This window comes from Anticarsia gemmatalis, chromosome 4 (genome assembly GCF_050436995.1).
Source record: "Anticarsia gemmatalis isolate Benzon Research Colony breed Stoneville strain chromosome 4, ilAntGemm2 primary, whole genome shotgun sequence".
Taxonomy (NCBI): Eukaryota; Metazoa; Arthropoda; class Insecta; order Lepidoptera; family Erebidae; genus Anticarsia; species Anticarsia gemmatalis.
The window spans coordinates 7,679,563-7,692,905 of NC_134748.1; the positions used below are offsets into that span (position 1 = coordinate 7,679,563).

The window sequence follows — 13,343 nt, forward strand, 5'->3', positions numbered from 1 at the left end:
ACCTCCCTTTTCAGTATGTTGGATAAGTCGTCTTTGGCAGCCCTAACAGTTTTTCCATTCACCCCTTTGGTCGTTTCGATTTACCCCTATCGCTGGGTGAATAGAAAATGACCATTTTTTTAAGGAAATATCGTAAAGTTATGCATATTTTTGGACAAATATGGTTTTAGCTCTTTCTTCATGGCGCCGGACATGATATAAAAGAACCCGACAATAAAAATAACAAGTTATTCACAACAAATTTTTAGGACAAAGTTGAAAATCGTTTCTATTCACCCCGTTTTACGGTAGGTACCTATGTAGTTATTACAAGATAGGTACCTACATATCTAATTAAACTAATTTTCCGAAGGGAACATACATAGGGTCACCCAAATGACCCAACCCAAGTTGGTAGCATTTCTTGGTGACAATACAAATACTGGCAATACTAAAATTTGACAACTGAGAACTGAGTGAGTGAAATAGAGACTGGCTGGAGTGACTGGAGAGTGAAAAAAAGATGACTGAAAAGTGAACCAAATATTCTAACTTGTCGTTAGAAAATATTACGTGATTCTGACTGCACATTTATTACAATACAGCACAATAACATCAGGTAGTAAATGTATACTCATTGCCGAAGGTGTTTTTCAAATGAATCAAAAGTGATTATGACATCTTTGCAGCTATATAAACATCTGTTACGACAGTGCGAGAAGCTACCCCCGGACGCTTGTAAACATTACAAGTTTGCTGTAAAACAAGTAAGTTATGTATAAAATATAGTAATTAAAATCACAATACTCTGTAAAATGTGGTCAAATATATAACCGTAAGCCACAACATGGGTCTAATGTATTTTTAACTAACGCACCCGTATGTTTTAATTTATGTATCAGTTGATGCCTTGACGATTTATTGTAACGTATATTTTAATGAAGTTAAAAAAGTTAGGTATAGTTTTCTAAGCTTAGTATATTTCTTACTGTGGTATCCACAAATGGGCAATACTTACATCACGTCATTATTTTATTTTTTAGAGCTACAAGCAGCATAAGTTTGAACCTGATTCTGAGAGAGTTAAAGAAATTATTGCTAAAAGTTTGGAGGATGCTAAATGGATTCTGAATAAGGTAAGTAACATAATTACTCATAATATTTATCTTGCTCCTATTACAGGTGTTGTCAAATTTTATGTACCCTTTATACACTAGAGTCCAGTGATACAGATTAAAATGTTTTGTATTCTGCGATCTGATCGAAAATTATGTTTATTTTGAATGAGTGTTTCTTATTGTTTGTTTCAGTACACTAAGAAATAATGGATACCGTAAAGGAGATATACAGTAATGAATTGCCTAGAAAAGATAGCTTCATTCATGATACAAGAATATTGTAATATTTAAGAATGTTTGGTGAGAAAATAGAAGATTATGAAATACTAGAACATCTGGGTAAAGGTGGATTTGCACATGTATATAGAGCAAAATGTCGACGTACAGGATTATTTGTTGCTATCAAAATGATAGACAAAGCACTTATGGCAAGTGCTGGCATGATAGGTAGAGTAAGACAAGAAGTCACCATTCATTCTAGATTAAAGCATCCTGCTATTTTAGAGTTATTTACTTTTTTTGAAGATGCACACTATGTTTATTTAGTTTTAGAATTAGCACATAATGGTGAGTTAGCAAAGCATTTTAAGCTAGGAACACGCGGCCTGTCTGAAAAAGCAGCTGCAGATATTTTTAAACAAGTATTAAGTGGTGTATTATATCTTCATACACACAATATTATACATAGAGATTTATCATTGAATAATTTATTGCTAACTAAAGATCTTAATGTCAAAATAGCTGACTTTGGATTAGCAACACAGCTAAATGGGCCTGATGAAAAACATGTTACCATGTGTGGTACACCAAACTATATATCTCCAGAGGTTGCTTCAAGAGAATTCCATGGATTACCTGCAGATGTTTGGGGCCTGGGATGTATGCTATACACCCTATTAGTTGGTAGCCCACCATTTCATACTCAGCATGTTAAAACAACTCTCAACAAAGTTATAAATGCTGATTATAAGATACCTTCTGAACTTTCAATACAAGCCCAAGATTTATTGCAAAAGCTTTTGTGTAAAGATCCCACTAAAAGAATAACATTAAAAGGCATATTGGAGCACCCATTCTTGAACAACTTCAGCAATGTACCAAATTCGTCAAAACAAGATTTATCCAGAGACTCTGGTTTTCTTACAACACTACATAGTACACAACATAGTGCCAAATGTAGGAGTGAAGAGAGAACAGGGCCTGATTATTTTAGCAATGAATTCAATATCAAGGGAAACACTGTGAAACCTATTTCCTATAATGTTTTTGCTAGTATGCCAGAAAGCAATTCACATTCAACACAGTCAAATGATCGTAATTACAATCTATGTACGAAAACAGACAAAGCACCTGCAGAAATATTTGATTTAAGAAATCCACATAACATTTTTCCCAGAGCTGAAAGCCCATGTACTAGCAACTTATCATTATTGGAAAATATAAGGAAAGTGGATATTAAAGGCAAAGCTCTTACTCATTTAAACTTGAATGCAGGAGAAAATAAAGAGAATTTGTCTAAAACATGTAATGTTAATAATACTAACAAGAATGTATTAAATGTGCCCCCTCTGTGTGCTGAAAGACTACCAACTATTTCACATAGAACCAGAAATGCCATATTAAAGATAGAACCTTCTGGAGTTATAGTAGAGTTTATAAAAAAGAAAGGCAAAGATAGAGAGGAGCAAATAGTTGAGATATGTAAAATATCCAAGGATGGGATGAAGATTATCATTTATACTGTGGACAACAAGACCAGAAATATTGATATGGATCATGATCCCACCCCTGATGAGGTTTTCACTTACCATAATTTACCTCATAAACATTGGAAGAAATATTTGTATGCCTCACGTTTTGTTGAGTTGGTAAAAGCTAAAACACCCAAAATAACTCTTTATACTTCTTTAGCAAAATGTCAGCTTATGGAAAACGGCACTGATATTGATATGTTTTTCTATGGTGGAGAAAAGGCGAATTTCTCTAATTCAGAGGGCTTGAAAATTATAGATAAAAATTTAAAAACTCATTATAACCTTGCAACAACTCCTGAATTAAAGTATATCACAGATCATTTTGAGGAATGTTCAAACAGAATGAAGCGCATACAAACAGCATTAACTGGCATCCCTGATGAATGTTTTCCATTGATAATTGGTAAAAGACCAGTCCAAAACCCTAACAATTTACAATCACCAATGCAAGGTTCAGTCAATGTAAATTTTAATACTCCACTGCTAAATATAGGTTCATTTCATCGTACAACAGCTTGCTCTAGTCAAGTACCAAGTGAATACAATTAATGTAAGTGAATTACTATCTGCAGTCTGCAGTTTTTGTTTAACACTATATTGTAATGGATAATAGTATGAGATCATCCTGCTGACAAATTCAATATGAAGGCTTAATAACGTTGTATGATTTTTGTCGTAGATTCATACTTATGATTGAATCCTTATTTGTTATGTCAATAAAATTAGTTTTATGACATTTTTGTGCTTAATATGAAAAATAGTCACATGTAAAAATATTATTATAATAATTATATCTTAACTTCTGTGTTTCATTATAACGGAAAGTCCCTCTGCGTCTTCTGACTAGTATTGCGTACATTTTAAATATTAACCCACAACTATTCAGTTCTATTGAACTACCCTACACAATACCTGTTTCTTTTTCGTTCTTTCGTCTCTTATCGCTGTTGCAGAGCTCGGGAGTTGTTTTTTTGATTAGATAGGTACCTATCTAAATCTGCATATTTATTTTTACGGCCTGTGGCACTGTCAGTAGTGTATGCAACTGCCGCGCTCAAGGTCTCGAGTTCGAATGCTGAGTCGAACTAAAAATAGTAATCTGAGACTGCAAAGAATTTCGCAGAGAATAAAGAAAAGCCGTTGGTCCTGCGGTCACTTCTGGGGTTTTAATAAAAAATAATAATAATATATTTTTTTATAATAATAAATATTTTTGGACAACTCGCACGCGGTCATCTGATTCCAAACTAAGCAGAGCTTGTACTATGGTAACCAGACAACTGATAAACATACTTCTAAATACATACTTATATAGATAAATTAACATCCAGGCTCAGAACAAATACTCGTGCTCATCACACAAATATTTGTCCCGGGTGAGATTCGAACCCGCCACACGCGGCGCTACGATTATTCCGGCGAGCTGACCACCTAAACCACTGCGCCAAACGTGCAATACCTGCACCGTTGGTCAGTTCGAATGAAGCTGATCCCGTAGCCGGTTATCAGTTAGGAAGACATCATCTAATTCTGTTTTCATGACTGACGCGGTGACGGTTACGTAGGCCGTAGGCATAACCATTTTATAGTTTCATTTATAATCATACGATGAAGCTCGTAGCATGCCTTCCCCAAACGATTAAGCAAGTAGGTAGGATATTTGTAGTTTAAAATACTGGAAAAGGATCAGATAAAATCAGATTGGGAACCTACATCCTTTCCACGAAAATTAGCGAGTAAATTTCGTCTAAATTAATTTATCCGTTTTGGCACCTAAAAGAAGGACCAAAAAAAACATGCACACATTTTATTAGTGTAAGTTGTTAACACTAATAAGTAAAAACTTAATTCGTCAATGCTAACATAAACTTATTCAAAGAACACATTCGCTACTACATAACACAAGTGGATAATTGTTTACCAAACTGTTTTAAACTAGTAAATAATTAAAAAAAAATATTTGTTGTGTAAGTATTGCATATAATTCGGTACTACTTCCAACGAATTATTTACTTAATTTAATAATTGTTGCAAATATTTAATAGCTGTCTTTATGTAATTATTACCAGTATAAAATAAAAAGCAAGAAAATGTAGTCCTATGTGGCAACACAGTAGTTGATCCTCCATCTTTTTTGTCACGATGCCTCCTAAGAAGCAACCCGAGAAATCCGGTATGTAACGATATATATATAATTTTCCGTGGTTAATCGTGAATTATTAGGTAACTCAATGTACTAAGTTATTGTGAAAATAAGTTAAACCAATAAAACCGGGATAAAACTTAGTTTCTTCAATTGAACTGTGTGACATTTGTTGAGCCACGCGGTACTTGTTGTGGGCCAACCTCGCAATGTTTCTTTTAGAAACAATATTTCAGTTTCTTTAACTTAAATTACACACCGTAGACTCTGAATGAAGTATTCGTGCGTATATGTTTAGTGGCAAAGTTGTTGTGCAAAGTTATTATTTTGTGATTGAGGTTAGGTGTTCGTGTTAACGAGTGATTGTTATCTAAAATATTAATTTGTTGTAGGGTCCTCCGGGGCCAAGCCTGCGGAGAAGAAGCCCGCTACTGCTAAAACACCAGCAGCTGCTCCTAAAGCTGCTGCTGCACCGGCAGCGAGTACTGCCAAACCGGCGTCAGCCAAGACTCCAGCCCCAGCTCCTAAGGCCGCCGCACCCAAGGCAGCGCCTGCAGCTAAACCTGCCGCTGCTAAACCAGCGTCAGCTCCGGCTGCCAAGCCTGCTGCAGCTGCTAAGCCCGCTGAGAAGAAACCAGCTTCTGCTCCCACAGCTAAGCCTGGCTCAGCTAAGGCTGCTGCTTTGAAGACTAAGTCTAGTGCTAAGCCCTCGGTTAAGAAAGCTGCGTCTGCATCGAAACCTAAGCCCAAACCAGCAGCGGCTAAGTTGAAGATTGCACCCAAGCCCAAGAAAACTGGCATCAAGGGACAGAAGAAACAAGTTGTGAAACCTGTTGCTAAGGCTCTTAAAGCTCAAAGAAAGGTAATTTTACATCTTTTTGTATCCAAGGTTTAATAACATCTTTCAATAGAAACATACAGTTGTGTATTTTTATAGGTTATTGTTTGTTGCTATAGTAACTAAGTTATAATCTTTTAAAAGTCTATTGTTATAGTTGAGTATGTTAATAGTTCAGTTATTATTATCAACATTAAGGCTCATATAGCATTATTTTATAAAATTTCAGGTTGTAAAAGGTGAACATGGCAAGAGAGTGCGCAAGATTCGCACATCTGTGCACTTCCGCAGGCCCAAAACCTTTGAGCCCCCAAGGCACCCTAAGTACCCAAGGAAATCACTTCCTAAGAGGAATCGGTGAGTTATGTTTTATAAATATTAAATTTGTAGGCAATGCTCAATATTGTGGTTGTCTTACACTCTGTTTATTCTGAAAGAACACACGGTATATAAAAGCACTGTTAATTAATGTCATAACGTCAGTATCATTATTTTTTCTTTTTGTTAAACATTAGTATCTTTCAAATTTGTTGCCATGCCCCACCTAGGTTTGCTGTCTGCAATTAAAATTATTGACATTGTTTCCTTGTAAACATGCTGGTTTCCAATCATTTGTATATTTCAAGAATATTTTTGACAGTTGTATTGTACCATGCATATTTTACTATAATGCCCAATATTATTAATGTTTCAGTATGGATGCGTACAATATCATAAAGTATCCTTTGACATCTGAAGCGGCTATGAAGAAGATTGAGGACAACAATACTCTGGTATTCATTGTTCACACAAGCTCTAACAAGCACCACATCAAGGCTGCCGTTAAGAAACTTTACGACATCAATGTCGCTAAAGTTAACACCCTCATCAGGTAAATAAATATTTTTTTCTTATCTCTGCCCTTTGGTCAAGATTTATTCTGTTATTTGTAAAGTTATGCATTTAAGTCCAATATTCTGTTTCAACTGTTTCCTGCCTGAGCATAAAATTATTTACGATGCATTTTAATGATGATATTTTTGTGGGAATCTCATTGATTGAGAATGATATCAAAATAACACACTTCTGATACCTTTTTTTTTCTGAAACAATTTTTTTTAATTTTTTCATGTGTTATTTATTTACACCAATTTTATTATTTTAGGCCCGACGGTAAGAAGAAGGCGTACGTGCGGCTCGCCAGGGACTACGATGCATTAGATGTTGCCAACAAGATCGGCATCATATAAACTAATGCTGTACTATATTTTATAAGAATAAAAAACTTAAAATATTGTTAAGTTTTTTATTTATACACCTATAATAATTATACTAGTAGTTTATTCACAGATTAGCCTTGCACTATAAATATTTTTCTATAGAGGTCTTTATTTTTTTACACTGGATAACTAAATTGACTTCTTAAATATTGGTAAGGAATTATCTAACTATGATATATTAAAACTGGTAAGTGTTAACATTAGAGATGAAACGGATAGCAGTTTGGCCGGATACCGGATACCGGATATTCGGCCTACCACCTGGCCGGATAGCCGGATATCCGGCCGCCGAATATTCGGCAGAACTTAGAGCGCTTGTAGACAGCCGTTTTTTTCACCGGAGAACGGACCGTGTTTTTTGCCGGATAAGCGGTGGCGTAGGGTTTATAATGAGTATGTGTACACGCACCGGACATCGGTCCGGCGAACAATTTACGCCGGATGCACCACCGCCTCCCCTCGGCGCGACGGACACCGGTCCGGTGTAAGAAAGAGCGGTCATCCACGCCAGTGTATTGGTGCGTGTTGACGCTGCCGGATTTCGATATTGCCTGTTTTCTGTAAATTGTGTGCCGTCTACCTGCGTTCTTTTAAAAAATGCCCTATGAAAATCAAGTTAAGCCTCAAGAACTGATGCAGCAAGATGATTCCCAATCTTCAATTGTTACTGAATTAAGTTCAATCACAACGCCTGATTACGATTTAGATTTTTCTAAAAGTCCTTAATTTATTTTTTGAGTATAATAAAACAATTACTACCTACCTACTAAATTTTGTTTTAATTAATACAGGTAATTCGGTATGTAACGTTTTTTTTTCGAATATCCGTTATTTGTGTAATCCAATCTTTAGGAAATTTTAAGAAGCTATTTTGAAAATTTTTGTTTTCGAATCGGCAGTTTTATTTTTATAAGCCTTCAAAAGTTGTATGAATGACCTACATATATCCATACTACGCTGCAGAATCTTTGTATAGCGAAGGTCATTGCACATAAAGTTTGAAGCTCCATAACATTAAAACTATCGATCTACTATTCGGCCGGATGTCTATCCGGCCGAATAGTAGTTATCCGGTATTCGGCCGGATAGTATTAAGACCGCCGGATAGGCCGGATACCGGATAGTCACCGGATATCCGTTTCATCTCTAGTTAACATTCATAATTTTTTCACTAAAGTGAGATATTTTCTGGAGTTAAACTTAAGTTGTAGTAAAAAATTTTATTGCTTGTGAGATAATATTGCAACATATTAATATTCCTTTATTTTACAGGGTATTAACTGAAGTGACCTAGATGCAAGACAACTGAAGAAATATCTAATTATTCATCTAACCTTCACAGCTTGTTTAGGTAAATATTTATAATAATTGTAGCTAATTTGATCAGATATAATGATAATTATCATTTGCAATAACCAGGGTGATGAAATTTATGGGAATCTCATTGAAAAAATATGATAAAAACAAACATAATTCTGACTATACATAAGATTAACTTTTAAAATATGTATGTAGATAGTGTTATAAGTTTCTAATCCATTTTCTTTTCTTACAGGTAAACACCATCGAAACACTAAGTCAACGCCAGGCAGAATCAATGGTTATTAGTTATCTATGTTCCAACATTTTTTTTTTTCAATAAAAATGACATTTCATAATATTGAAGTTTTACTGAGCTCTACCTTTATTTTTTTTCTAGCAAGCTAGTAACTGCCCGGGTCGTTGTTGAGTGTACCGACACAGTAGCTGTTCCATACAAGGTATTACCGGAGAAATAATAAGTCTCACTCCTTGGCATACATTACTAATGATGTCATTCTATCACACAACTATTTAGTTCTATCTCCTAATAGCATTCCACTGCGTTTATCATTTTATTTTGGATTGGCGAGCAGAGATCTCTCTTAAAGTTATGAACTTTCTATCAAGAAATTCAAAGAGATGTTTAAGAAGCATAACTTTGTCAAGGTGGGATTAACGTGACGCAGGCAAAAATTTCAGCCAAGTTCCTAGACAATCTGATTTTAAGAATGAAAACATTATATTGTGGCGACTCTACTTCATGTGGTACGTGACCAAAACTAAGATTAAGAAGACCGCCAGAAATAGCGTGGTTGGATACCGTCATGTCAGTCGATAAATTAAATAGAGAGAACTTGTGGATTAAGTACCTAAGGGTCCCGTATCACACATGCCCACTAGCGCTCAGTATTCGTCCTCCAAGCAGAATGGCATCTTTGCTTATTCGACACTCCAGACTCCTAATAAAAGTAACCCAGGGGCAAGGGACCGCCTCCTAAATTTTTCTCCGATTAGCCAACCAAGGCAAGGCACGTAGTGGAGCGTTGAGGAAGCGCGAAGTCGCCTCCATGTGCAGCGCGAGCTTATTATCAATAGCAGCTCCTACAAATAGTATTTCGTTACATACCATCATTATTTTATCTATACTATATCTATAATATTATAAAGCTGAAGAGTTTGTTTGTTTGTTTGATTGTTTGTTTGTTTGTTTGAACGCGCTAATCTCAGGAACTACTGGTCCTATTTGAAAAATTCTTTCAGTGTTAGATAGTCCATTTATCGAGGAAGGCTATATTTCATCACGCTACGACCAATAGGAGCGAAGTAGCAACGAAAAATGTTACAAAAACGGGGAAAATTTTGACCCATTCTCTCTTATGTGACGCAAGCGAAGTTGCGCGGGTCGGCTAGTTTATTATAAACTCGCATAATTGAAACTAGTTAAGTGCGTAGAAGTTCGTCTCTATTAGCCCTATTCCATTATGCACAAACGGAGACGCTCTTATCTCGTAACAGTCACTTATAAAGAAAGGTTCGAAAACAAAGTCCAAGACCTATACACACTAGTCCAGTCGCAACCACTATCGCTGCGACGCAGATATGTACCTAAATACAAGTATTTTGCAATAAGTAATTACTTAGGTAGGGACCTACTGTTCAGCTAGACGCCTATTAAATGTGATGCCACTATAGACGTCTAGATTTACGGAGTAAAGCGGTGCGCGGCGTAACCGCAACACGCCGAGGCAGCCTGGCTGGCCCTCACCTTGAGTTGCTGACCTGTTATTGCGTCACAATCATACATATTAAAATGGTGGCCGACGTGTTTTTTCCGCAACATCATGTATTTTGAATCTAAACATTGAATAGTATTTATTTTAAAAATCACTTTTTTGAAATTTAGATAGAAGAATCGAAATTAACTTCTCACGGTTGCTAGATAGGGATCGCTGTAAAGTTTTATTTTTGTCGCTATATCTTGGAATTGCAAATAGGTAGGTACAAGATTTGATATGAAAGAATGGCTTCTTACGAGATAAATTACGTACCTACTAACTTTGGTAGGTTTCCAGTGTTATACAATTTGTTCCTTGAAAAAGAGGTTACCTAGGTAGGTAGGTACCTACTTATATCTAACACAAATATTCAGAAAAAAGTCCAGAAATCATCGTTAAATAGAATCTACCGTATCCTAGCAAAGTTAACTCAAAGAGAGCAATAATTTTATCCCCTCGAATTAGGTCTACTTTTGTCTTATGTACCTACCTACTCTGATAATGGAACTTCTGTCGTAAGAAATAGATCCCGCTACAGGCTTTATATACCTACATACCTATGTATTAATTAAAAGGTGGTTATTTTTGTGTTTTGCAAAGTAAGTCTCTACCTGCGTAAATAACGTTCACAGTTCATTACATTGTGTCTACGTGTATAGATACATGTTATCACACAAATTAACATACATAATTGGGTAAGTACCTCACTTAAATATACATGTGCTTAATTAATTTATTATAACGGAAAGTTAGTTCGCCAATTCATGTAGGTAAATCTGGTCGCTTTATAAAAAATCTTGAATCTTTGGTAGTTTCGAGATGCGGGTAGTATGCTGCTTCTTATGTAATAAACATTAAATCTTTCGTGGGACACATTCAACTTTTTATTTAGATACTAACCACTACATGATAGACTACAATGATGAAGCGACGCAGGTACCTGACGTACGGTCTGACGAATATAAAATATAGCTGACTTCTTCCACTATATAGGTACAACTATAGAAAGAAAATATTTACCTTATGGACACCAACCCTATAAAAATCTATGATCATTGGGGAAATAGGAACGTTTTGTTATACCGTTATACGGCTATACATAGTGACTCTAGAAATCTCGTAATGCAGATAGGTACATAGGTACGTGTTGCTAAACTTAATACCTGGACCTTCCTACTTTTATTTGTGTAGGAAATATCACTTTAGAGTTTTGTTCTTGTAACCTGCGATTCAGGGTTCAGCGACCTGTTACATGATTTGAGTGTCAGTCAACTTAGCCTATGTAGGTACTAGGTACCTACCTACGGCAACATTACAAGTAAAAAAGATCCTCGAGTCAACAGTGCTATGTCTATTCTATTAGCTCACTTAAGTTGTTAGCATTTTCCTTCCTTCCTCATTGAAGAGCAGGTCAAACATTCCACTGTCCAATGTAATATAATATGTCCCTTCCTCGTAAGTAATAAATATGTTACACTACACCTCATCTAAAAACATCGATACTATAAGTATATAGGTACCTACCCCTACCTTATGCCATTTACTTAAAATAGGTACCTAGTAATTTTCGTCTGTCCAGTGAAATAGTAGGTAGCAATATAAATATCAGATTCATTTTATTTATCTTTGAGACGTAGGTAGGTATATGGGTTAGGGCTAAATTAGTTACCACTAGTTACTTACTAGCAGCTACAACTACATAATGTCTGATTAAGTAATATACATATAACATCTGCACGCAGTGTGGTTGCGTGAAATCACGAATATCTACTCAGGTTAGTCAGGTACAAGCAAAATCTCTTACTCTCTCTCTCTCTCTACTTCATTTTGCCAAACTACAATTATCTCAATATTATTTAAATTCCCAGCAGTACAGCACATTTTAAGTTTAATTTTAGCAGGTAGGGTCCATAACTGGTATATAACATAATTATAATAATTTTTAAACGACCTTCAAAACGTAATATTTCTTGACGTAACATCATACCTACTTGATTGTCTTGAGATCTGAACTTCAATGTTATTTCGACCTTGCGTTGAGTGTAAAAAAGTTATATTATTAGCGTAGATGTTTCCTGAACATGAGCATTTGAATATATATTTTTTTATAATTACTTGATATGGAAAAAGAGCCTTACAATAATTGACGATGACAAAACTGTACCTACCTAAGTACCTACTTATGTAGGTACGTATGCTCAGTAATAAATACATTCAACCTTAACTGAACTTTGTTGTGTTAGACTAACTTACAAATAACAACCCCAATACGCCACTATCAGTGGAGATAGGCAAGAAAGATTACTTACACCTTACTTACTTTGTAATTACATCTAACTTACATTATACCTAGGTAGGCACATTATATGTTAGAGACCCGGATTCATCACTTCCAAAAATCTATCAGATAGCTTATTTGACACTTAAATATAAACTGTGAACGGTGAACGGGCCCTAGCACCTAAGTCGCAACTTGTGTTTAAAATAAAAAAATAAAATAATGTTTATTTATCAGTCACATTCCAATTCTTAAAAACTATGCTAAATTAAAGTTAAAATTTTCTATTTATAATGACATTTCTAGTGATTCTTCCACTAGGCTGAGCATGTCTCGGAAGAGTCTTTTAGTAGCAGTATCCAGTTTTTTGTCCCTGGTTCGATACAGTACAGAGAGTCTTATTAAAATAAAAGATAGGAAACAATAAACTTTAGCAGAACTTTAACGGACTAACTCTCGGTAGGATATCGATGACGTTGGTTTCGTGAAACGGATATTGACTGTTGTATGCAGTTAACGAGGTGGGTAGTTATTTTATTCTTATAAATGAAAGTTTTCTAAGCACTAGAATAGACATGTTTAGATGGTGCTCGGTGCATCCGCTTATCCGCTTCCTTTATATCTATATACATACCCTACTTACTCAATTAATAGATGGAGGATGAATTAAAATTCGTAAAAATGACATTTTGTAACTACCTTGTGAAAAAAGTCCGTTACACGATTATTCGATTTAGTTTAATAAAAATGCAAACAGCGAACTGCAAGAAGTCGCATATATCAACCGTCTCTTTATTTTATTTTCCAAAAGTTTACAGTTTAGTCTGTTTGCATAGACGATCAACAAAGTATCTAGATAATTCGTTGATTCTCTTTGTGAATTAACATTGTAAGGTG

At 35.3% G+C, this 13,343-nt stretch overlaps 2 protein-coding genes across 6 annotated transcripts; both read left to right on the forward strand.

The window, feature by feature from the left end:
• The first annotated feature begins 457 nt into the window (after positions 1 to 457).
• Positions 458 to 3,650, forward strand: SAK (polo like kinase SAK). 5 transcript variants are annotated; one of them, XM_076113505.1, is made up of 4 exons: positions 458 to 598; positions 669 to 746; positions 1,023 to 1,115; positions 1,290 to 3,650. In XM_076113505.1, exon 4 carries the CDS (start codon positions 1,391 to 1,393, stop codon positions 3,398 to 3,400), a length of 2,010 nt encoding a protein of 669 aa, XP_075969620.1. In that variant the 5' UTR covers positions 458 to 598; positions 669 to 746; positions 1,023 to 1,115; positions 1,290 to 1,390; the 3' UTR covers positions 3,401 to 3,650. The 5 variants fall into 5 exon arrangements, with proteins under 5 accessions (XP_075969620.1, XP_075969623.1, XP_075969619.1 ...); XM_076113508.1 differs by having other exon boundaries at positions 649 to 746; positions 1,290 to 1,447; XM_076113506.1 differs by having other exon boundaries at positions 460 to 598; positions 693 to 746.
• A 1,275-nt stretch (positions 3,651 to 4,925) lies between these two features.
• On the forward strand, positions 4,926 to 7,107 carry RpL23A (ribosomal protein L23A). The gene is made up of 5 exons (XM_076113509.1): positions 4,926 to 5,024; positions 5,387 to 5,856; positions 6,062 to 6,189; positions 6,527 to 6,703; positions 6,977 to 7,107. The coding sequence occupies exons 1-5, from the start codon at positions 4,994 to 4,996 to the stop codon at positions 7,059 to 7,061; spliced, it is 891 nt and encodes a 296-aa protein (XP_075969624.1). The 5' UTR covers positions 4,926 to 4,993; the 3' UTR covers positions 7,062 to 7,107.
• The last annotated feature ends 6,236 nt before the right edge of the window (positions 7,108 to 13,343 follow it).